Source organism: Anas acuta, chromosome 1 (genome assembly GCF_963932015.1).
Source record: "Anas acuta chromosome 1, bAnaAcu1.1, whole genome shotgun sequence".
NCBI classification, from domain to species: domain Eukaryota; kingdom Metazoa; phylum Chordata; class Aves; order Anseriformes; family Anatidae; genus Anas; species Anas acuta.
This window is the reverse complement of record NC_088979.1, coordinates 178,656,102-178,680,686: the sequence shown is the minus strand read 5'-3', so window position 1 is coordinate 178,680,686 and position 24,585 is coordinate 178,656,102. Positions and strand designations below refer to the sequence as shown.

The 24,585-nt window shown below is 41.4% G+C and overlaps 1 protein-coding gene across 4 annotated transcripts in view; it reads right to left on the bottom strand.

The window, feature by feature from the left end:
- The window catches only part of MET (MET proto-oncogene, receptor tyrosine kinase), a 135,146-nt gene that overhangs the window by 66,578 nt on the left and 43,983 nt on the right, over window positions 1-24,585 (bottom strand). For all 4 annotated transcript variants that reach the window (XM_068669532.1, XM_068669530.1, XM_068669531.1 and 1 more), the window contains one exon: window positions 5,047-6,261. In XM_068669532.1, the coding sequence (XP_068525633.1) occupies window positions 5,047-6,246 (1,200 nt within the window). In that variant the 5' untranslated portion in view covers window positions 6,247-6,261. The remainder of the gene's footprint in view (window positions 1-5,046; window positions 6,262-24,585) is intronic.

Below are 24,585 nucleotides of genomic sequence, written 5' to 3'. Positions count from 1 at the left end.
GCACCCTGTGTCCTACAGGACACAATGGACACCCTTGGGGTGTTTCCTGGGCTTTCTGCAGACAGGCAGCGAGTGCAGAACAGAAATGTGGATGCAGCCCATCACTTCAGTACTAAGATTTAAGCCTGTTTTAAAGGATGTTAGAGAACATCGTTCATCACCAACTTGCTCTTCATTTATCTGCCTGAGATGTCAGAACCCACTGAGAAGCTTGCACAAAATCTGTACGGATGGGAGCAGGCTCCATGCCCAGGCAGAGTGCTGTATGCCATTTGATATAACATTTCCAGAGGAATAAATGACAACCAACCAGAGGGATCCTGGTGCCTGACTTTGAGGGAAAATATTCAGGCAAATTCTACTTGAAGTATAAAAACACATTTCCTCCATGCTGTGAGATTATCCAAATAAGCCACATCAGCCCTTCCTAATCAGAGAGATGTGGTGTTATTTTTAAACCTGCCAATTTTTTATTTTTATTTTTAAAGCCAAATGGTGTGGGATATTAGAGTTTCGGGACCTCAGAAGAGTTATTTGTCTCTGTTTATTTTATTAAATATTCCTAGACATACCCTAAGGATGACAGATCAATAAGTGCCTTTGTGGTTTCCTGATAGAAGGCAGCAATTATTTTCTTCCATTACAATATAAGCATAACCCAATTTTACTCATCTATCATGACGTGTAATGGTAATAAAGAAGCATCAGCATGTGTTCATTTTCCTGTCATTTTATCTTTTGTTTTGGTGATCTTCTGTTTTCATTTCATGTTCTTCCAACATGATTTCTCTCTCTTTGTGCCTTCCATTTGACAAGGAGTGGCGACCAGCTTGTCTTGCTTTATGACACTTGTGGGAAATGCAGTAGCAAAAGCCTGTCTGCGGTTTCCCTTTTCCTGGGCAGTAAATGGAGTATGCCAGCCTTTCACCTGAACTTACCTGCTGAAGGAAGTTACAGAGCTGATTTTTAGTTTCATTTTTAGAGGTGCTTCTCTGTGGAAGTCAGTAGGGACTGAAGCTATCGGAAGGTATCAGAGGAGAAATGGTCTCACAACTGTTTAGTAATAACAGACAGAAAGGCTTAATGAAGCCCATAAAATTAAGACCTAATTAATGATAGTTGAAATGTACAGATGAGATTGTCAAGGCTAAACTCAACCCATCTTCCTCACATGGAGAATCCCATTTAATCTGTGATAGAAGTGCAGACTACTGGACTATGTTTCCAGATGAAGTAAGCAGTATATGTCTCTCTCCTTAGCTAAGTACTCCTCCATTCTAGCACCATGGCCGAAAGTGACTAAGTGTGACCAAATATAATTTGCTAAAAACCTACATCCAGTTTCCTCTTCATTGTGGGTGAAGAGATTCCTGAACAGTGATTCAAAACCCTCCGCAGCAGCTACCTCTCAGCTATCTTTGTCCTGACTTGGGCAATAAAACTCCTTTACCATGACTCCACATTTTTCTTTTAATTTGAAGCCACTTCTATCACCTCCTTTCTGTCATTGAAGTGACAGCCAGCTCTTCACTGAGGGAAAATCTCAGGAAGCATTAACCGGTCACAGCTCCACAGAAGTACATCTGATAGCAGCCAGATGCACCATCCCATTGACTTTTCCTAACCCTGTCCCTAACCCTGACCTCAATGAGTCCAGGCTTTGCCTTTGCAAGTATTTCACTTAAACGCAACTGGAAATGTTTTATTTTGATTTTAAAATGCTTTCCATGAGCATTGGAATAAGTGAAGCATAGTTGTGTCTGGATATGTATCTTGTGGTTAGTTGGCTTTGCTCTGATGGAGAGTTTTTCCATGAGTGAGCAATACCTGCTTTGGTCCCTGTTAGTCCCTCTCATGTTTATGAAGAGGCTTCTTACACTTCATCAGTTTCCACATATAACGGATCTTTCTCTAGATTCACACCCGGATTCGCATATTTAAAACTTCTTATTTGTTGAGGGCAACTAAAAGAAAGAGGCACACCATAGCACAAACACATAAACTTCATTGCTTTTTAAAAAAAAGAGGCTAAAAGCTAATGAACTTTTTCATCCACATCAAAATTAGTCAAAGTGTGTTTTGTATAAATGTTGAAAATCTGAGAAGAAAGGGTTGAGGAAATGTTTTGGATGATTTATTCTGGTTTATTTTGTAGCCTTAGCAGCTTTTAGCAGCCTTAGACTAAACAGTACTGTGGGACAGCCTCTTAAAAAGATGGACTACCCCAAAGTCCAACCAAATTATGTACAATTTTCTTCTGGGACTTTTTTGGTAATATGGAATGGCCCTCATCAATCAGACTGCAACTGTAAATTATCAGATATCATTGCACTCCCTTGCAAGCATTGCTGAAGGCACTTTTATTCTTTTTAATTTTGAAGTTAGTGGTATACCATATTCACTGCCGTACTGTTTTCACTGTCATATGACTAAATGTCACAGTGGTCAGTGCCTTTCACTTGCATCAGTGGTCTGTGGTTTCATTCTGTCAACGTTAAAAAGAAAAATCATCTTGGCTGCATTACAAAAAGCAAGTTTTTAATTTTGCCAAAATAAACTGTGACAAACTTTCACAGTTTATAAAAGCTTTCTTTTAAGTTGAAGGTGACTTATAAAGGGGAAATTGTGTTATGTCCTTATGTGAGTTTTTATGATGTACAAAAAAGGGCATAAGAAGAGTTGAGAAGTTTGGGATATTTAATTTTGTTTTTACCTCTAGCAAAATCAGGGGAGGTCAAATCTGACAATAATTTAGATTCCTTCTTCTGCCTTCTCCTTCACTTCCTTTGCCCTCCAACCTTGCAGGTCTGTTTTGCATGCCTGAGAAAAGTGGGTTCATAAAGGATGCCTGGCAAATTCTTGTGACTTATTTTTGGCCAACTGAAACCTGAAAAAATTCACAGGACCCTTTTCATTGGAGCCCTAGTGATTCCTCTGGAATAAAGTAATGAAAATGAATGTCAAGGCTTGACAGCCTTGATATCTCTGGGTTAAGCAAACAATCAGGACTAAAAAAAATCAGACTGCCTTTATGTCATTTAAACGAACCACAAGAAATCACAGCAACTTTTTTCCCTTTATCAATTTAATGTAGCAGAAATCAGAGTTCTGATGACATTTCTTGAAAATGGGCAACTATAATAAACCGTCTGCAGTATAAGACATTCAGTTCTGATATGCAAAGCAGCAGCAGACTCTGGAAAAGCTTTTGAAACAAGAAAGTACTTCCCAGCATGTGTAAAGTGACAAATTATTCTGTCAATATTTTAATGGTATACTTTGCAATGAAAAGCTCACCTTATGAAACAGGTGCATAGGCAAGAACAGAATGAGATAAGTTAAAGGCCACAAGCTTTAAAGATAGTCACTCACAAATAAAATACGCTAGGAATAAGAAAGAAAGAAAAAAGAAAAGAAAAAAAGAAAAAAAGAAAAAAAAAGAAAAAAGCACTTTCAGAGAAGAACAATGTTCATTGTGAAAAAATGAACTGAAAAATGAAAATAAAAGGATATTAAGAACTGGAATGAAACATCAGGACAGCAACAAAGCCATGAACAAAGACAAGAAGTTACTGTGCTGCGTGTTTTCTATCTTGTTTTAGTACCTGAAAATTGTTCCCCCCCTCCTTAAAAAGGAAATAAGATACTACATCTGCTGTGGTTGCTGTATCAGCATTCACTGGCAGTGCCTAGGTCTGGGCTGAGCATCAGGTGCTTGCAACAAGCAGTCGATCCCTGAATGTGGAGGCTGTTGTGATGATGGTGATGATGCTCTGCCTGGGTTGGACCCCACATCTGGGCACACTCTCACTACTGGGGAAGTGCCACAGTACCTCTGCAATGGATGCTTCTGCAGAGACATCCCACTTCCACCTCTGGCAGTGAAGACCTGCCCTCGTCTTTTACATTCAAGAAATTCCCAGCTCCACCACCTGCTGGGCTGGGCACAATGGCCTGGGCTGGGCAGCCAGGCTGAGGAGGATGCTGGTGGCATTGCAGCGATGAAGGCCTGCGGTTCCCACCCTCACCCCAAGCCTTCCCCAAACGCACGCTGAGCTGTTGCTGTCCTGGCCCAGCCCTATCCCTGCTCGTGGGGCTGAGCAGCCTCTTTGTAACCCTTCTGGCCCTGCACTGTGGCAGAGGGCAGCATGTCACCTCGGAGCTCCACGTTTCTTTTATTTGAGAAAAGAAAGCTCCACAGGGAGCACCTATAAGGCCCTGCTGCATAATTCCAGGTGAGAATGTTTTATGTTCCAGAATAAATTTTAAAAGTACCCAATTCCAGATTCTGTATTTTTTTTACAAGTGCTGCCATGGGCACAGACACTGACTAGAAAGAAAGAAATCATTCCTGTGATTCTTTCACCTTGGTATTTCAGGGGGTTGGAAAGCAGCAGTCACCTGAACACATGGTGCACAGAGAGGCCACCTTTCCTATCCAGGACTACCGGTATCCTCATTCAGACACACTTTTAATAGACACTTCTTTCATTAAGAAAACTGATTTCAGTGGGACCGTTTATGTATCAAGCATGAGTAATTGTATTACAATCTGGCTCTTCATGGCATGTTCCAAACCAGCTCTTTCATTATTATTATATTTTTTTTTCTAAGGAGGGCAGTGATTCAGCATTAACATGGTTTAAAATATGAGTGATATTTTCAGGGACTCCTCAGTGCACAAGGAGATGAATGTTAATGAAGACTTCTTTAAAATAGTGAAAGAAGTAATTCCCTTAATGTTCCATTTATCTGCAGCACAGACTCTTGAGAACACAGAATAACAATTACTTACAAATAAAAAGAAGTCTTTTTTTTTTTTTTTCCAGTTCAACTAATACTTAGCACCATAAGGACCTCGATAATTTTCATAGTCAATTTACAGGAACTTGTTCTTACAAAGATGAATCATCAACAATGCTAAGTAATCTGAAATTATCAGGGTTTCACATTTTGCAACCGAAGCTGAAAGGACAGCTATATGACAATAACATAATCAAAGAGAGAACAAGAGTCCTAAAATGTAAAAAATTAATTGTCACTTACCCTGCTCAAGCAGTATTTGCTGTCTTTCCCATAAAAGTGTTGGAGACATTTCATGTTCTGCTTGTCGACAATTTTGTTGAAGAACTCGTTGATTGTTCTCACGGAGACAGCACAGACAGCAGACCTGTTTGTTGGTTCTGAGGAATCGGGTTTACTTTGTGCAAAAACACCATAGAGAATATCGTCGTTCAACCCAAGGCCCATTTCATGGGCTAGAGCTGCACCTGGCTTGCTTACATATGCAGCTTGCAAAATGTTGAATACCTCCTTTCGAATGGACCTCTTTCTCCGCTTTTCGGTAAAAATACACTCAAGAGGCATTTCCATGTAAGAACGCATCTCTGAATCTAAAGTGCAGAAGCGGATAATTCTAGTGTGGAAAGCCTGGGAGTCGAGAGATTCTCTCTGGACAGTCAGAAAATAGACAAAGTGGTCATTTTCAAAGGCATGGACATACCTAATGGGATACGAGTCGCGGAACTGAGGGAGTATGTCTATGTAAGACTGATCTGTCAGAAATTCAAACCCATCCTGTGTTTCTTTTAACCTTCTAACTGATATTGAATGCAGTACATGGGGGGGTTGAAATGCAGATGTCACAGTGTTTCCAACAAAGAAGTTGACAAACCTGTCCTTTTCAGTCACCAGAACTTTGGTTCCTAACGTGCTTACAACACAATCAGGACAATTATCTGGTTCTCCGTCCACCTGTGGTGAATACATGCAGTGCACCTCGCTTTCTATGTCAGCGGGGTTGTCAGGGGGAATGATGTGACGGTGACAGATGCCTCCGGACACGCTACCACAGCTGATGAGCTGATCATCGTAATAGGTTTCTAAGAGCAGTGCCATGTTGACGTTATCCTTCCATACACTGCTAGATAAATTGGCTTTATCTTTGCAGTCCTCACATGGTGTGCAGTCAGGATTCTCCAAAACGGGCCCAGTCTTGTACACAGAAATGTTCTGGAGAGTTTCATTTAGTACATAAATCTTGTTGATGGCTCCAATATAAACATGATGCTTGTATAAAACTACATTCTGAATTGGTGTCTCTGTGACGAAGTTAGGAAGATCATATTTTACACTCAAGTTCATCTCTGATTTTTTAGCTGCTTCTTTGCATTGTCCATGGCTTCTCTGCAGCAACGCAAACAGGAATAGGATAATCCCAGAAGGACAGGCAGTAACAGGCTTCATTGTCAGAGGTTTAATCTGTCAAAACATATTTAAAGGGAAGAGTCGTTATATTTCTTAAAGTAAAACATGAGTTTATCAGTCATCAGAAATCTGTTTCTAGGCTGCACGTATTAGCTGAACTATTTCAGTGTAAGAAGTGTCATAATCTTACTTAGTGTCCTTAATAGCCTTGTGCTAAAAACTGCTATGATTACTGTTCTTAGTGGGTACCCGTTTTACTGCTTTCAGAACAATTCACAGCAGGATTTTATGATGATAAATTTTGCAAGACCCCTTGGTGTATTTTACAATGATAGAAGAGAAATGACTACTTCCACATCGGTATTAAAACAGCTGACTGATAAGGTTTAAAACAAGATGGTTTATAGGTAGCTGAAAGCGAATGCACTCGGGACACTCTCACAATGCACACAAAGCAGATATAGCACTTTAGTGTGTGGATATAAGGCACTTGGCAAGTACCCTAAAGGGCTGAAATGGTTCTTAACACAGCTGCTCAAAAATAAGAAACAGAAGAGATTAAATAATGTGCAGAACTGAGCTGGTAGTGAGCTTCTCTTTTATTCTGTTGGCATTTTTGAGTAACCATGGAAGAGGCTTTTCTCCAAAAGAATAGAGGAAGAAACCCCTGTCTCTCCCCTTCCAGCTCCCCAGATCGCTGTCTTTCATAAGTGCCCATTTTGGAAAAAGAATGTTTTTTTTCAGCCAGCTCTACTTCTTGGAATAGTAATTTTCCCCAGTGTTGACAAGGTTTTGTAATATATTGTTAGAATATTTTATGCATCATGTGGTGCTTGGCATGTGCAAGTTTTATTTTAGGCCTTGTACCACAGCAATAAGTCACTCTGGTGAACCCTTAGAAGATAAAGGCATATCACTGTATCGTAAACAAAGGGGTATCAAGTGACCTAGAGCCATTAACTGATGAAATAAAAAAAACTAGCACTTTTCTTTTTTAACTTTTCCACACAATTGTTTGATGTGGCTTTAAAAAACAAAGACAGATGACTAGTGTGATATTTCACCCCCCTGGAAGATCAATTAAATGGACTGTGGTTATGAGCATTTTGGTGCAGTGTCCACACCATTCCCCGTCACACCAGACATTTTCTGCTAATGTCATGACACAGTTGTTAAGCTAAATTTAGCTGCTTCATGGAGAACACAATTCTGCATTCTAACAGCAATATGATCACGTAACTTTTGGAAAATGCTTATAGTTTGGCTACAGTTAAAGCAACTGTTGCTAATAGGGAAATGCTTAAAGGTTTCGAAACAGACAACCTTGAAAATTACAAAATAATAGGAGAAATCAGGAGTCAAAGAAATATTGACTTTTTATTTCATTAAGACTTTAAGCAAAATGAAAAGATGACTATAGACCAGACCTATCTCAGCTGTATATAAATTCAGTGTCTTTATTTGATTGATTAAAACAATCCATCAATAATTCTCTTGTACTCTTTGTGACATTCTATTTCAGCATCTACTGAATTCTTTTCCTGGCTTACCTCATTAATTACACAAAATAATAGGTTTTGGAAACTAAGACTTGTTCTTTTTCCCTGTTATCTGATAGGAGTCATGATTGAGAGCTGGGGGTAAAAATCAGAAACAGGTTGTTTGCAAGTACTAGCTGGTAAGAACAATTCACACTTCTGGTACTGAGAAATGAAGATCTTCTTTCAAATCAACATTTTCAGATATTAATTAGTGATAACAGAACCCTGGAAATTAACCAAACATGTGTTTATGTTCAAAATAAAGAAATAATAATAATAAAAAAGAACAGGAATATTATTATAATTAGAAAATAAGCACAGTACAGGGAATGCTGACTTCATATTTTATGGGGCAGGAAACTGTTTTCTCATCCCATGAAACTTCTTGCTGTTACAGATTTTTTCCTGCTCTGTACTGGGATGAAACCAAGAGCTTTCGAAGTTTGTGTGGAACACCCAAAAGTCACAAGCAATCCAAGAACAACCGTGTTCACGTCCCTGCATCAACAGTGCTGAGCTGGGAGGAATAGGAGACTGGTCCAACTGTCTGTCTCCTTTCAGCCAGCATTTCCACCCTGAGAAACTCTGTTAAAACTGATACATTCCTGCAGATTTCGTTCTGACAAGTCAACATGTTCTGACAAATACTAGATTAAGCAGAAAATTCCAAAAGTGCTCAATTTCTGACACAACACAGAGGCAGATATATTCTTTACATCAACAATTTTGAAGCCCAGTGACAGCGGTGGATCTGAACATGAAAAGAAAAACAATAGGTGGGACAACAGTAGGATGAGGATGAAGATGATTGTCCACAATCACAGGAATAAAGACCCAAGGTTACTTGTCAGCCAGGCACTGACTTTGTTTCAGTGTATTCAGTGTTGTGTTCTTGTTTTAATATGTTCCCGAATAATTTCCCTCCCAGTGTGCTCAAATACACCCCCTCAGTCTCCTGCTCACAATCCTCCCTGTTCTTCTAGCCTCCAAAATAGAGGATCCCTAGCTGTCCGACAGTAAACCCCAGTGTGTGCTTCAGAGGGATTCGGAGCCATAAATACAGACTGACTTATTCTTTCCCTCAAACCACATCTTGGGATGTGAGGCCAGTATCCTCAGCTTATATCCAGTTGGTGAAAGAGCACTGGTTTGAGTCTGTGCTCTGGAGTCAGAAAAATTCCTCCTCAGACTCCTTTAGCAAAAGAGATTCAAAACAAAGAGCTTCGTAGCAAGAACAAGGGTGGGATTCAGTACAAAGCAACAGATGCCAGGAATATTAGGTATTGTATTTCACCACAAAGGGAAGGAAAATGTGAGTGATAAATGGCAACCAAAGCATCTTTGCTCTTATATCTGAGCTCTATCATTGTGTCTTCCTTTGTATGCTTGTGAGGTGTTTCAAGCATCCTCCTAGGCAGAAATCTGTGGATTCTCACTTACAGGAACCTCAGGCTCACTAGGCATGGACAGCTTTAGGGAATATGGTTCCGCACAGTGCATATCTCCAGCAGACTGTGAATCTTTCCTCAAGGTTTCTGAAATCAGAAGGCATGGGTTCTCTTCTGAGACAGATATAGCTTAGGGAGGACACAGAAGTTTTGTGAAGAGTACAGTGTGCAACTCCTTTTTTTAGGTATTTGTTTTTTCACAGTCCTCACTTTACAGAAGCTGGTACTCTGTGAGACTCCTGTGACTTCAGTTCCTCTTTTCATTTGCATTTGACCCAGAGTCTTTCTCTGCTCCATAGCTGCAGCCTCCAGCACAGAGTTGCTTTTTGTAACCTTCAAACCAGGTCATTGCAAACACACTTCACTTGAATACATCCTGAAGAAGCAGGAAAACTTTGGAAAATTAAAAACTCAGTCCCACTTACTTCAAAAGTCCAATAGTCCCACTTTTCCTAAACACATACACAAATGCAATTTCTGTTGAAATTAAGCACTTAGAGTTTTGCTGAATTACAACCAAAATACTTAGGCTATAGAAACACTTTTTCAATACAGGTCAAAGAACTATTTGCTATCTATCAGTTGCAAAAGGAAAACAAGTAATCCCTTTGTTTCTCTGCTTTATTTGAATGATGGATGCTGTTCATTCTTTCGTGACCTTCCTGTGACTTCTGTGTCAGTGACTCTTTCATGTGTCTTCAGAAGACTCGAAAGCTTTGGCCTGTGATAACTATCAGCAAGCAATAGCTGTGGATGGATTATGCCTTTTGTAAGAGGTATTTTCAAAGCCTATGTCATGATGTGCTTATTTTTCCATCCCTCAGCAGGCACTAGCCTGTATAACTCATGAGAAAAAGCATTTTGGTCAACCCTTGCAAGTGGCTAGTAATGATGTGTCATATTAGTGTGCCTAGCAACTCCAAGTGTTATGGATGATGCTTTCCACCAGGCTTGGCTTGAGTGTTTGTGTGCCAGTAGTGGCTTCCCAATGGCAATCATCTTCCTACAAGTCTCTTAGATGATAACTTCCGAACATTGAAAATTATGTCTCTCCTTCATACTGTTGGTTGCCACTGCACTGACTAGTCAGGCCTGGCCTGACTATTGAATAACGTTCAGGCTCTCCTATACAAGGAAGCCAGAAAGCAGCATTGTGCTTGTCTTCCTAGCCTCATTTCAACAACACAGGTCCCATTAAGTCTGATCGCAAGGCACTCCATGGATCTGCACAAGCTAAGACAGCATGCTGACACAAAAGAAAGGTTTCCATAGCTTAGTTGGTGTACCTCATCTTTCCTTACTGCATTACAGAAAAGGAAACACTGGGGTCCTGCTGATCCTATGCATGGTGTGCAATGGCATGATTATACAAGAATACATTGGCTCCTCAGGTCATTTCAGGTTAGGTACAGCAGAGCCACGCTAATTTTTATTTCACAAACCCTATTATCAGCTAATATACAACAAATGGCAATGTTTCCCCATATTTAGGAAGTATTTGGTAATATAGTTCTACCTTTTTTTCTTTTTTTTTTTTTTTTTCCCCAATGGGATCGTACATCTTGTTACTATGGGCTCTGACAGACTCATGATGACAAATTTATATAGGATAACCACCGTGATTACTGCTCCTGAGAGTTCAGTTTACTTTACTGTCCTGGACTGAAAACTGTGCCAGTTCAGGACCTGATTCCCCATGGATCAGATGCCCTGCCATGGAGACAGCACCATCACTTAACAGGACAGGGCAAATAAGAGAAGGAGATGATAACAGCTCCATCCATCCAACTTTAATCTTTTGTTACAAATCTGTCACAACGCTGGCACCAGCTTCCACAGAGTAAGCTCACAGTGGACATGTCCTCAACAGACTTTTCAATTAACCTATTGCATCTGAAGACAGGATGGGTTATACGTAAAACACTTATTGAAGTTGATTTTCTATTTTGTATGTCCACAGACTAAAAATGTTCTTAACATGGAGCTGCTAACCTGAATTAGCTACCTTGAATTAAAATAACACAGGGAACAAGGAAATTTGAGTCAATAACTCAGCATCAAACATACAAATTATCCTTGAGTTGAATTCAAATGGCTAATCTGAGTTAAAATCCATATTTCTTTGCCCTAAGCACTATTTTCACCCTACTTCCCTGATTTAGGTTGCTCATTCTGACTAGGACAGGAACATAACTTTTCTGCATGTACACTAACATGATTCATTTCCCCACTGCAAAGAGTCACGGGACTTAGTATCAGTGATTTAGGTCACAAAGTCATTCATAATGTAGCTGGGAGGTTTCTGTGGTATGTTACGAGGTAGCTATAGTGTGTGCATGCATGCAGAGGGCTTACGATGAAGAACTGGTAGGCAGGGTACAGCCCAGGCAATTGCTGGGGAATCTACCATTAAATAAACCTTTTACATCTCCAGTGCATTGGTGTGTGTCGGGAGAAATTGCTTTCATTAACAAGTTCAACTGATCTGTAAGCTCTTTCTTACAGTATTCAAATACAAAGAAACAATCCAAAATCTCATTGCATAAAATATACTCTTTAATATCCATTACTGGGTCCAATATACCATTGTAATTCACAGCAGCTTATAACAGAAGTGTTTTTGTTGTCTACTAGGTTTATTTTTAACAAGCATTAAAACACACACAAAAAAACTAATGTACCCTTTGCTATGGAGAAAATGCTATACTTATTTATCATTAATTTTCTATAGGTGTCCTGCAGTGCAATAAAGTGTAGTGTTTGCTTTGAAACTTGCAGCAGATCTTAACATCCTAATACCAACTCATCTCTTGGGTCTGTAGCACAACTGGATTTATTTAATCACTTTTTGTTGTGATAAGGTACAATGGCACTACAGGTTGTTTCATAATGAACCTCAGCAAACACTCACTGATATATTACAAGTGAGTGGAGCAGATCAAGAGCTATTCCTTGTCCAGGAGGACTAATTGAAAAGGTGGAATACAGCATTTGTTGGAATTCAGTGAAATTTCTTGTGTGAGAAAGTGGTACTTACTCTAAGGGCTGAGAAAGCAAATCTACAAAGAATGGGAACTAAAAAAAAAGTTCAGTGTATATGAAGACTAATTGAGAAACAGTGAGGAAAAATCCACAGTAAGGTAAGTCCTTCATTGTTTGTCCATGCTTATATTTCCAGATATATCTGGAGCTTTAAATACAGGAGGACTGATTTCCACGTCTGGAAGCATAAAGATGGAAGGATTTTTTTTTTTTTTAAATAGTGATATTGTTTGGCAATAGTGGGAAAACAGAAAGTAGACTTTGAACAACACAACGTTATTGATCCACACTGTTTATCTGAAATGCAAGTCAGCAATTGTGGAGCTTCATTAACAAAATACCTGTGATGCTGTTGTGGTTCTTTACCACTACTATCGGCAGTAAAATAAATCCAGTACTAGCACAGACCTAAACTCTACATCTGCAGCAAATAATCCAGTATGACAACTGACGTGTAAACATTTTAGTCCATATGTTCAGTCCAAGTAGAAAAGGAGATTTGTGGTTGCAGAATAATATGCTATGCTTGTTGTTGTACATGTCACAACCAATAATACATAGTAGGCTGGTTTTCTGTTTCAGGTGAGTGAATATGGAGATATTTGGGTTTCACTCCCATTTTCTTGTGTTTGGATAGACTCATACATCTCAATGTATTTTTACTGCATATGAAAAACAAAGATCTTTACTGACTCTAGCCAGCTGAGACAAATACAGACATGTGTCCTGGTTGACTGAGGATGTCATACAACTTCAGGAAGAAATACAAGTCCTTTTTGGTGTGTATAAAAATACCTTACAGTAGGAGGAAGCAGTTTTTCTGAGCTGATCCTGTTGATCAACTTTTTGCATGAGTCTAAGCATTTTGTGGTTGTCTGTAAAGAATGGGGACAGTGTAATTTTCTTGGAATGTAGTTCCGCCTTTCTTAAAGAGCCAAGTTGGCAAACCTGGCTGTAAGCACAGCTTTAGATCCATTCCCTTGACTACTCTCAGCACTCACTTAGATTTTCTACTTTATGCTTTATGGTTACAACATCTCTCTACCTGAATTCTTGTATTGAAATGCAGAATGAATTCTGGAAGCCTTTCCTGTCTTGTAGTAAAACTAACAGCCTTCCATACTGTGATAATTAAAGGAATGGCATGGGTCATAAAATGAAAAAGATTAAAAGGCAGATAGCAATGAGTAACCAAGACAGCATACAGATCTGATCTAAATGTTCTAACAGCAATTATGAATGATCTTGATGCAGGGCATTTCCTGCAGTTTAATTGTCATTTGGTGCTAATGGTCCTCAGGAGTCCCTGAGACAATAACTCTTCATAGCCAAACATTAATCTTAAAAAGAAATAATACTTATTCACATCAATAGAAAGTGATGATAAAGTATATTATATAAAATTAGTACCAAAATATCTACATGTACATCAAGTTATCAAATTTTCTTTTGATGTTATAGTAAATATAATATTAATAGCAACAAAAACCCAACAAGTCCCTGAATTCCTCCAAGGTGTGGAACAAATATCTAGGATACCAAGCAAAAGAAAATGTGCTGGCTCTGTTCTTTTCTCTGAAAGGGCTGGTAGGGTAGTGTCAAGCAGTGGCTTTTCTGCTCCACAACGCACATAAAGCATGCCACTGGGTGCCATGACTTATCCCTGCTCAGTGTCAGCGTGTCTCTGAGAGCACAGTGACAAAACCTAGGGTCAGGGATGTCCAATATGTTGCTGACACCCTGCTTGATAGATACATCATCAAGCCAAGATGTTGCGGTCAAATTTTGTGCGGGGTCCCCATGAGATCAGCACATCTCAGGGATGAACTGAGCTCCCAGGTTTGAAGAACTCACCCCAGGCCTGAAATGAGGCACTTGCCTCCCCTCTGCTCAGCCTGCTGGATTATGCAAGTAGTGGAGACGTGGAAAAAGCACTGCTTGTGGAGCACTGCACAGAGATTTTCAGGTTGCCCCCAAGCCTACTACTTGCATCTAGGAACTTTTGGGAGGCTGCAGAGCCAGTCCGGCCTGGCACAGCCTTGTTGTGCTGACACTGTGATTTGTCCACATTATTATATTTAGCATAGTGCTAGAAAGCAGACTGTGCTCCTTCCATGTCCAAGCTGGCTCCACGGGCAGTATAATCACAATAATATAATGTATTGGAAATAACTAGCCCTGTCAAACACAAACTGCCCCTGAGCAAAACAAGCTTGTTGCTCTTTGCCCCATGGAAAAACGTGGTGCAAACCCTCAGAATGGCTACAGAAAAAAATGAACTGGCTGTGTTTGTAAACCAGCTAGTGGAAGCAATGAAGTCTATATTTATGTCTTAGCTTAACAGAACACATCCTTTATCTGATACCAAAGTTAATAATTTGATGGTCTACCTAGCTTTGTAGCAGTTTTCTGATAATCAAACAGGAGCAATGTCAAGGATAGCGTTCACTTCACGTCTGTGTTTGGTTAGGAGGTTATGACCTTTTCTTTTTAATGCTGACCTCGCTTTTGTCACTGCAAGATTATGTTATTGCAATGCACTTTAACTGATGCCCTACTTTCACTCAGTTTAGAAAGTGAGTTAATGATGGCTCATTGGCTAGACTGCTGCCTTGCTGTGAACCTGTGATTCATGATCTGCTTCCAAGGACTTTACGGTATTGGTATTCATAAATCCCGAAATGGCCTGGGACCAGCCTATCTGACATACCGGCTCTCACCAGAGGCAACGGTGTCACAGCTGCAATCAGCAGAGTGGCTGATCTGGAGCAGCCTGGGCTCCTTTTCTGGCAGATCTCCCTCAGCAAGGGTCCGTCAGCCCCAGCTTTCATTCTGAAATATTGTACTGACCTTCAGAAAGAAGATGGTGAAAAGCTCAGTGGCTTGAAGAAGGTATGCTAGGATAGCTGATTTTTTTCATGCTAATGGAGTCTTTTTTTTTTTTTTTCTTTTCTTTTTTGGCTGAATGGATTTCCTGGGTGCTTCATTTACCTCCTTTCATCATCGCCCCTTCCCTCCCCTCCTCCCTTTCTTCTCCTTATTTTGGGGGCAGCTGGAGAGCTTAAACGTGCACGCACAGCTCTTGGGGCTTCTCATGTACACAGGGCTGCTAACAGCTCTCAGACGTGTTCAGGCGCCTTGTTTGGACCCCAGAGTGTCTCTTTTGGAAAGCTGGAGCCAGAGTCAAGGAGTTTGTGAGATAAGCAGAGAGCCTATTCCCCAGCTTCAGAGAGTATTTACCTTTCTCACAAGGGTGACACGAGGATAAATTAGCTCATTCTTGCAGAATGCCTCTGAAATATGAAGGACTTGGTGGTGGTGCCTCCAACAGGCACAACACAGCTACTTGTGGCAGAGCTGGCAGCAGTGCTGAGCTGCAGGACGGTGCCTGCTGCAAGGGGTCTGATTTAAAACCACGACCTTCATTTCCTCACAAACAGGCTGGTCAAAGGTCTAAACTCAGGACCAAGCCCTGGATCTGACCCCTCTGCCTTCACCCTCCTGCCCTTTGGCCATGAGGGGCAGCCAGGGTGCCACCACGGTGGCTGCTGCTCCCTCTCCTCCTCCTTTCCTGAGGAGGAAGACATGGATGTGAGTCCTCCCTGGCAGAGGACATGGTTTAAAAGCAGCCCTCGCACTTTGTAGCTGAGCAGGCCAAGACTGTGTGGGACTCAATACCTGTTGGGCTCCGTCTTGTCTCGGGATTTCATGAGGGCTCGGCCAGGAGCTGTGGCCTGGGCAGGCCCCAGGGCCTCCACTGCTCCACATGGTTTTTCCTCCTGTGGAGCTTGAGCTCAGGTGAGATCCAAGGAATATTCAGAACCAAGTGCAGACGCCAGCTAATCTGAGCACCTGAGAGCCTTTGTGGCCACAGAGTATTAGGTTTCTGGATGCCTTCCTTGGACTTGTGCCCTGAACTCACTCTAAACCCCATTTGAGATGCCAAAGTAGCCTCTCTGGATCTTTCCCATAATTTTAAGCTTGATCTGCTTATCCAAAAGAAAAGTAAAATGGCAGTGGTAAAATTGGAAACGTCAGTTAATGCATGTTTTTAATTTAAGACTTAATATTATAACAATTATTCCTGAGCATGAGGTTTTCTTAAGTAGTTGACACAACTGAGTTCAGCACTTCAGGTACTGAACAAAGGCCACTGTCATAATAAGAACACTTTATTTTGCATTCATGTTTCTTCTTACAATATTCAAATTACGTTGTTGTGCTTATTTAATGCTATGTAAAAGCCAGACTACTCATGTGATTAATAATTACTCGTTCAAGCAATTGAAATTTGAACAGGATACAGCTCCTGGGGGTGACAATGAGACAAATAACTTGTTACACACCTGGATTTTTGTACAAAACGTGGTTTTAGTCCTAAGGTTTGTCTGGCTAAGTTACATTCCTTTACTGTGAAGCTGCCACCTTTTCCAAGACTGGACTCCACAGTCTTTATGCAAACAATATTCTCATCGATTCCTGCGATAGTTTAGCTGAGTAAGGACTAGAAAACAGGGTGCTTAAAACAGCCTGAAAGGCAGAAGATCTGTTGACATGACAGAATCTCAATATTACCTCATTTAAAATGAGCAACAGATGACACGGGATAAATACTGCGATGCAGAAGGCATAACTTAACAGGGATGATAGGTGCAGAAGAGTAAATCTTTAAAAATCTTATATATTGTTAATGAAGAAAATCATTATGCTTTAAAGAAAAATTGAATTAACCTACACTGCATTTCCAAGTAAGTAGCTAATGGACACGGGCATTACCTTTTCATATGTCTTTGAAATCCCTATAAATAACACCAGTGGACAGTCAGTGGACTGATAGGTTTTTACCCCTATTAATAGCATGCAATGGTAAATAACCATATTCAGATTCACCTTTAAAGAAGACAGAAGATACACCCATACTCTAGCAGGGAAATGGGTACTGTCTTATTCCTTACCCACCTCTTATTGCTCAGTGCTTCTTCCTGAAAGGCTTTTTGTGCTGTGAAAACAATTCACTGGTTGTTACTTTTATTTGGTGCCCTGAAGGGATTTTAGGCTAATACTCCCAGATAAGCAAGAAGCACTCCCACTGAAGTCAAGGGAACTTTGGAAGCCATGCGTGCTTATCTGCAGGCAGAGTTTGGCCCAGCTTGTATTTAATTTACAAGAGTGTGGTATTATTTGCATAAAAGGAGTTCTTTCAAAGCATGTTGTCTGAAAACCTCTCAATTTGAAAACAAACAGAAAAACATGCAGTAATTTTCAGGAAGCAGCAAAGATGTCTCTGAGCTATCCACAAGCTGATTTTATCATGGCAGCTTACAACTGAAGAAGAACAAACATGTACTTATTTTTGTAAATGTGTTTTCAGAACGAGAGAAAACTCCAGAGAAATAGCAAACAGTCCTTCTGACTGATAATGACCATGCACTGTTTTTCCCTTTTTATTTTTAAGCCCTGCAGGAAAAGCATGGGGTTCAATTCTGCAATTAGGAGGTCATTTATGAATTTTGTGATTTTATGCACAGTGTGCTGGCTTCACACACCTCCTGCCTGGCTCTCAGCTCTCCCAATTTCTGTTAACATGCTCTACATTCAGAACCCCTCCTCTTGCGTAGGCTGCCAGAGTTATCCAGGAAAATGACAGCTATGTTTGGGCAGGTCTTTCTGAATTTAACCAGAAGAGGAGGGGCAAACATCATTTTTCTCACAAATTGGCATGCCTTGCAATCCCTCTCCCTTGCGTATGCAAGTTTGGGACAACAAGGACAGAATCTAAAGGAATATGATACAAAGAAAAGTAGCTGAATTTTATATCATTTAATGGAACATGAATTGTAACAGGGCTTTAACATCTTACAATCCTAAAGCAAGGACAGAACCAGTATTAAATTTTATACATGTATGATGGCTCAAAGATTTACAGTAAGGCTCCCATGTTGAGCATATTCAGTAGGATTTTCCCATTGTGGTGATCTGACTGATGAGCCAAGGTGCAGACCTGGCATGGTCTGGAGAATGTGACAGAAGAGGACATCCCCAGGCAAGGAGCTGTTTAATCCTCTGGGAAGGTAAAAGGGCACAGTGAATTGTTGCCACTGTGCCATGCTCTCTGTGATTCACGTGTAAGGGCAGTGTTTGCAATACCAGGAAAAACAGACATTTGGGAATTTCAGATTAAAACCACAATGTGCTTAATAAACACTAAATACTAGGAAATGGGGAAAACAACACAATGCAGAGAAATAAAATTGTAGTACAGCTGTGGGTCCTCTACCTGTTCTCAGCACTTGCATATTTTCCACTGAAGGCTCCCATTTACTTGTATCCTGACACCCTTAGTTTAACCAAGAACCTACACTAGCACCTCCTCTAGGCTAGAGGAACACCCTCGTTTACAATTTGGAAACCCTGCAAACACAAACAAGGATAAAACTCATACCATGCAACACTCTGTCCTTGAACATCTACGGGAAGGCAACAACAAAACGCGTGCCAAAGCTTCCCTTCATCACAAGGGTTAAACAACAGTTAAGATAAAGTTTTCGATCAGCTACTGTGAGCTAAATTGCATCCTCCAACATGCTCAACATTTTCCAGTCATTTGAATGGGTGGTAAGCACATTTTTCAGGGTGGAATTTGAATTAAATTCTCTGATGTGGAAGTGCTTAAACGCATAGTGAGCTCCACACTGGCTCACTGCTTCACTGGAGTCCAATAGTGTTTGCATTCTACCTATTTTTTAAAGCACCATTAATATTGTGATTGTATTTATATTTTTACTGCAGCTTTGGACATTTGTAAGAATGATATCAAATACTGAGTAGCAATGAGAAACATTTTTCCTTGAGAAAAATATTGGCCTCTAATCCAAAGAACAAAAGCAATAAGCCTAAAGACTTTAACCAAAGGTTTTGCAGGACAGTAATATATAACATTTAAAATCAGTATCCACTTTCCAGAAGTAGACAGGAAAACTGAATATAACTCCAGTAATTCATTTAACATTTTCAATGACATTAGGAAAGAGGAATTAATCAACTTTTGACATGAATTCAACTACCAACACCTTTCATTGTCTTCAACAAAACTGCCTCCCTGTTCTTTATCCTGCTAATAGAAACTGGTATTTTTGGATGAGAAGACACATGTCATGTAGACACATAAGAAACTGATATAATAAAACGATAACAGATATTAGGATATATAATGACACGTAAAAGGATATATAATTCCCATAACAGAAGGCCTAATACAATTTTGGCTGTGTAACAACCTTAAAGATAGAGAGAAATCCAAGCCTCAGTTATGCCAGCGTATATCTGAAGACAGATGAAGCTTGTAAAGTTATTCCGGTTTTATAGAGCAAACCATGTTCTTTTCCAGTCATGCATTGGGGACAACCCACAGATTTGGGAATTTTCTCAAAGTATGAAGTTACATGGAAACCTGCTACTTTTATCTTCATAGGATCATCTGGGTGGGGAGGAGGGGCAAGTAAATTCAAACAAATATTTCTAATGGTCTTGAAACTTAGATTATTTAGCTTGGGTCAACCAGACCAAAAAGCATTCATATTCATGATAAAGCTAAATACAAAGTAGTAAAAAAAAAAAAAAAAAGTATGCTACCAGGCATTCATAGTACTATAGATCTACAGCAACCTTGAGATCATCTTAGTTAATACTTAGTTAATAATATGGAAATATTATGGAATCCTTAATTAATAATATGGAAAAACAAAGGTAATGAAAGGTGAGGTTCAGCACCCAGCTCAAACAAGCTAAATAAAATAAATAAAAGGACTTAACATTTCTTTTTTCTTTTTCTCAAATAAGGGGGAAATAAGGAAGTTTGCAATTCTAAGCATAGCTTGCAATTATTTTCATCTGCTCATTAGACACGCTCAGAAAGGATTTCTGTTTCCACAGAATCTAGACTAATATAAATCACTCCTGTGAGAATTATCAATTTGTACAAATATTAACTAAAAGAATTTCATGTGGCAAAAGATACCTCAATCTTCTACACAAATTGAAGGAGAGGATATGCACTTTGCAGATACTGTGCAAACACACTCAAAGACAGAGCAAAACCCAGCATCCCTGAGAAGTCAATGTCATGACACGTGATGACAGCTCTGGGGCCACCATCTTGCTGGTGGCTACCAGGCAAGCAGCAAAACCCCAAAATATAAATGCAAAGAGCAAGTTGCTGGAAATCTGCTTGTGCTGTGGGTCCAAGCCCCTGTGGCAGGAGGCAGAGGGGCTGGAGTTGTGCTGAGGAAGATGTTCTGCCAGATGTGGGCAGGGGCAGCGACCAGCGCAACTGGGGCCGGGACATCCCACACTGGGGGCCGTGCGGCTCTCAGCCCTAAGAAATTCTCTGTGTAATCAGTCCATTAGTCCAGGTTTCTCCCAGGCCCAGACAGTTGTTTAAAATGAGCATCATTTGAGGGAAACCAGAAACCTTAGAACTGTATTTAATAAATAACTATAACTTTACTGCCGAAGTTCAGGGTGGTCCAGCCCTGTTACTGTTATAGGCAAAATGCCTGGTTTGAGTCTTGCAACAACAACTCTCCCCTCTCGAGGGGGTTCAGCTATGGCACAAAGGGTGCAGAGGCGTGCTGCAAGGTCACAAACCTAGGGCAGGAGTGGCTTTATTTTCTGGTCACCCCGATGTCTGCACAGCTGAAAGCCTTTTAGGTACTGCCTGCAACCCTCCTGCAGCTCTTGCCCAGAGGCCACCAGTTGAGCTGCCCTTTGCTCCATACAGAGAAGCAGAAGATCATAGAGGACTCCCTTCAGACACAACCAAAGCTATGATTCTACCCATTTCGTAAAATAAATTATACATTTGGCAAATATCATATCCTTATGTTGAAAGAACATCTGCCTGAAGTCAAAAACTTCCTGTGTGGGAAGCGAACAACTTACATTGTATAAAAATGTCAATAAAAGTTAATTACTTATTGCCTAAATCTATCTGTCTTTATAACTGTGCAGCCTCAATTAACCGAGTCTGCTCGTAGAAGTGTAACTGAGAGGCCCCTATGCTTCACCACCAACTCCAGAGCCATGCTATTTTGAAATATAAAAGACCTGTATCCTGTCCAAAAAATAAACTCCGTAGGTGCCTTGCCATGTTGCCATTTTGGATCACAAAAAATACTCGGCCAACACACAGGGGAAGCCTTAATTCCAGCAAACACACACATAAACAGGAAACCTCTCTCCAGTCAGAAGGTATTTTTCCTTCATACAATGGGGTTCAAAGATGTGTCATCATATGGTGTAAAACAATTGCCAAGTAACCTTCCCACTCCGATAGCTCATGAGCAGTCAGCTCGCAGGGCTTGGAGCCTGTCACAACTTGCATAGGAGGAACAGGCACACAAACATCAGATGTGTGCTGGCTTGGGCCAGGGCAGAGGGTTTAATCAATACGCGTGTCAAGCAGGGGAGCAGGCGGGGAGGGGAATCAATTTGCAAGAGGCGAAGGGGAACAACCGTAGATTTAATCAAATTGCAGGCACGGTCCCTCGCTGTTCTCAATGTTTTTGAAAGAACGTAGCTCCATGGCAAAGAACGAATTTCAATAAATGTCGCATATTTAGTTACATTGCTGATTTTTTAAACTTGCCAAGCTGGGTCACTGATCCTTTGCAGAAATGATACCAGTACATGTCAAAAAGACTCTGATACTGTTTAGTTGGATAAACGTCAAAACGAAGGAGCTATGGTAGAGGAAAGCAACTTACGTAGGAATTATTATTTCCCTGTGACTATAAGGAAAAAAGATAGGCTGATGTGACCCTTCAAACAGAGGTTAAAGCCGCAGCACACACAACAAAATGGATAGCTATCAAATACCATGGCGATGACCATGGTGTGAACACTTGAGCAAAATGAAAATCTTCTGAAAGCATTAGGCAATTTTCCTTTCACATCCATTTGCAACCGAATTGATCCTGAATTCAAACAAGACCCCTACCACTGCCTTCCATAGAAAAGGGCAATTTCATGTTAATTTTCTTGGGACAAGCAGACGGGTATCAAAGAGCTGCAGGACGCACAAAGAGAACGTTTCACTTAAGTATTTTGAGCTTATTAAACTCCTCAGCATTACAGAAAATCTGCTATCGACACCTGCCTGAAAAATGAAATGCCCCAGGGTTACGCAGGCGCATTCAGCCTCTGCTCCTTCACCCTCCATCCATGCCGCCCCGGCCCTGGTCTCTCTTTCTCCACTTCTACTGCCCACTTCGATATTTGGGGTGCTTGATCCTAAAAAATTGAAGGAAGGCCCCTCTGAGCCAGGGGACTCGGTCACCATCTGGTTGCATCAAGTTACCGAAAGGGATTGTGGAGCAAATAAAAAGTCTCAGAACAGATCAGAAAGCAGACATCTGAAAAGAGCAATCTACTTGGTAGCACTGTTTCCTTCAAAGAGTTACATCCTTGACCAAATTGGTCTGATAACTTTGCTTTTTTTTTTTTTTTTAAAAATGTTTGAAATTGGAGGAAAAAATACTTTATCTTCTTGTACAACATCATAGTTTTCCTGAAGGCAAATAGCTTGGCAATTTGCTAGATTTGTTAATGCTAGAGGAAACAAGTTAGCGCACATACCATGTGTTTGAATGCCTTTGGAAATTAGATTGAAACACTGATTTGATTTCCTAAAAGGTATCTTAAACAAGGCAAGGTTAGAGATTTGGAGAGTAATGAGAATTTGTGTGACTTCAAACAGCTCTACATAAAACAGACCTGATATTCTGGGGGGAAAAAGGTCACCTAATTATTCGTTTCCTGAAGGCCCTGTCTATACTACATTTCCCCTGGGCAAGGAAACTGATTTAAAAATGTCTTCTGCTAACATGCTTGCATCACTCGCCATGTAGGAGATACAGATTCGTTAAAACCATTGCCAAGAGAAACACAGCACTTTTACCAGGCGAGAACAACAGCAAGCCTCCTGGCACGGCCGTGTGGGGAGGGACAGGCAAACCAGGCAGGGAGGTGCCACTTGTGGAGTCCTCCATGGAGCTGAGGTCCTGCTCCACCACAGCAGCACACAGGGACCACCACGGTGCAAACGTCATCGGCGAGCTCCGTGGATGTGATTGCTGGCTGCCAACCCTTGCATGGGAGGCGATCACAGGCTGTGGCCACAGCAGGCAAGACGCACGGGTTGACAGCTCCGCTGCTGGTCGTAGACTGCGAAATATGGAATTGTGTCGGTGGCTTGAGTGCCAGCCAGATGTGGGGAGCTTGGTCATAGGGTTATCGCAGGAACCAGCCCCGGAGGTGCAGCTGCAAGGCATAATCTCAGGAAGGGTCTGAAGCACGGCACTGTAACCCGTTCCCTCTCTGATGCACCAAGCAGATCCCACGGCTCCCTTCTGGGTTTCATCTTCCTGCCTGGCTTGTTTCAGGGGACACCGCTCAGCTACTCGATCCCTCTCCCACTCAAGAAATGATGTGTGCTGCTTCCGCAGCGCAGGGAGAGCCCGGGCAGGATTTCCCTTCTGCTACACATTGCACAGGCACACATGGAGATGCAGTCCCTCCCCTCACTTTCAGTCTGAACCAAATGAAGTCTAGACACATCAGCACGGCAAGGCAGCCGTGGCACAAAGCACATCAGCTGGAGGTCTGGGACTCCCAGCCCAGGCTCTCTGGCTCGGCCAGCCCAGCCCAGCCCAGCACGTTGCCGGCATCAGGTTCCCTTTGCAGCCGTGAAGGCAGGGCTGCTGCTCCTGCGCTGCAGCCAGCTGTGCGAGCTGCTCTCTGGGGTCCGGGAAGCCGGATCTGGGAAGCAGCAGGCTTTGGGTTTCTGTGCTGAGTTGAAAAATACAGAGCAGCCCCTTGCAGGTGATAGAAGAAGGGGGGAGAATAGGTGGGCTGACCCCTTTGGTTGCACTGGGCCAGTGGGAGGAGGTTACAGCTCCCCAGCTGAGGCTCCAGAGAGCCATAAACGCGGGAGAATCAGCATGGGAAAGGCGTTTCTGGGAGGACGATGTGTGCCACTCAGTTTTGCATTCATGAGCTGCTCGCTGGACCTCTGCTGAGCTCTGGCTTCCTGGCGGGCTCGCAGGATCAGCGTGCCCTGTCCACCCCTGGGCACCAGCTCATCCAGCAGCCCCACTTCAGCCACAACACGTGCAGTGCTGTGCACAGAGAACCACCTGCGGTCATCCTTAGAGACAGGAGAAATGGAAAAGAAAGGGGAAAAGAAGAGCACTACAGGGTAATAAAGGCAATTCATCCCCTCCTCACCAGAAAGGGAAAGAAGCTGAGTGTTTTCTGTAAATAGAGAGATGAATGTTTTATAAAGTATT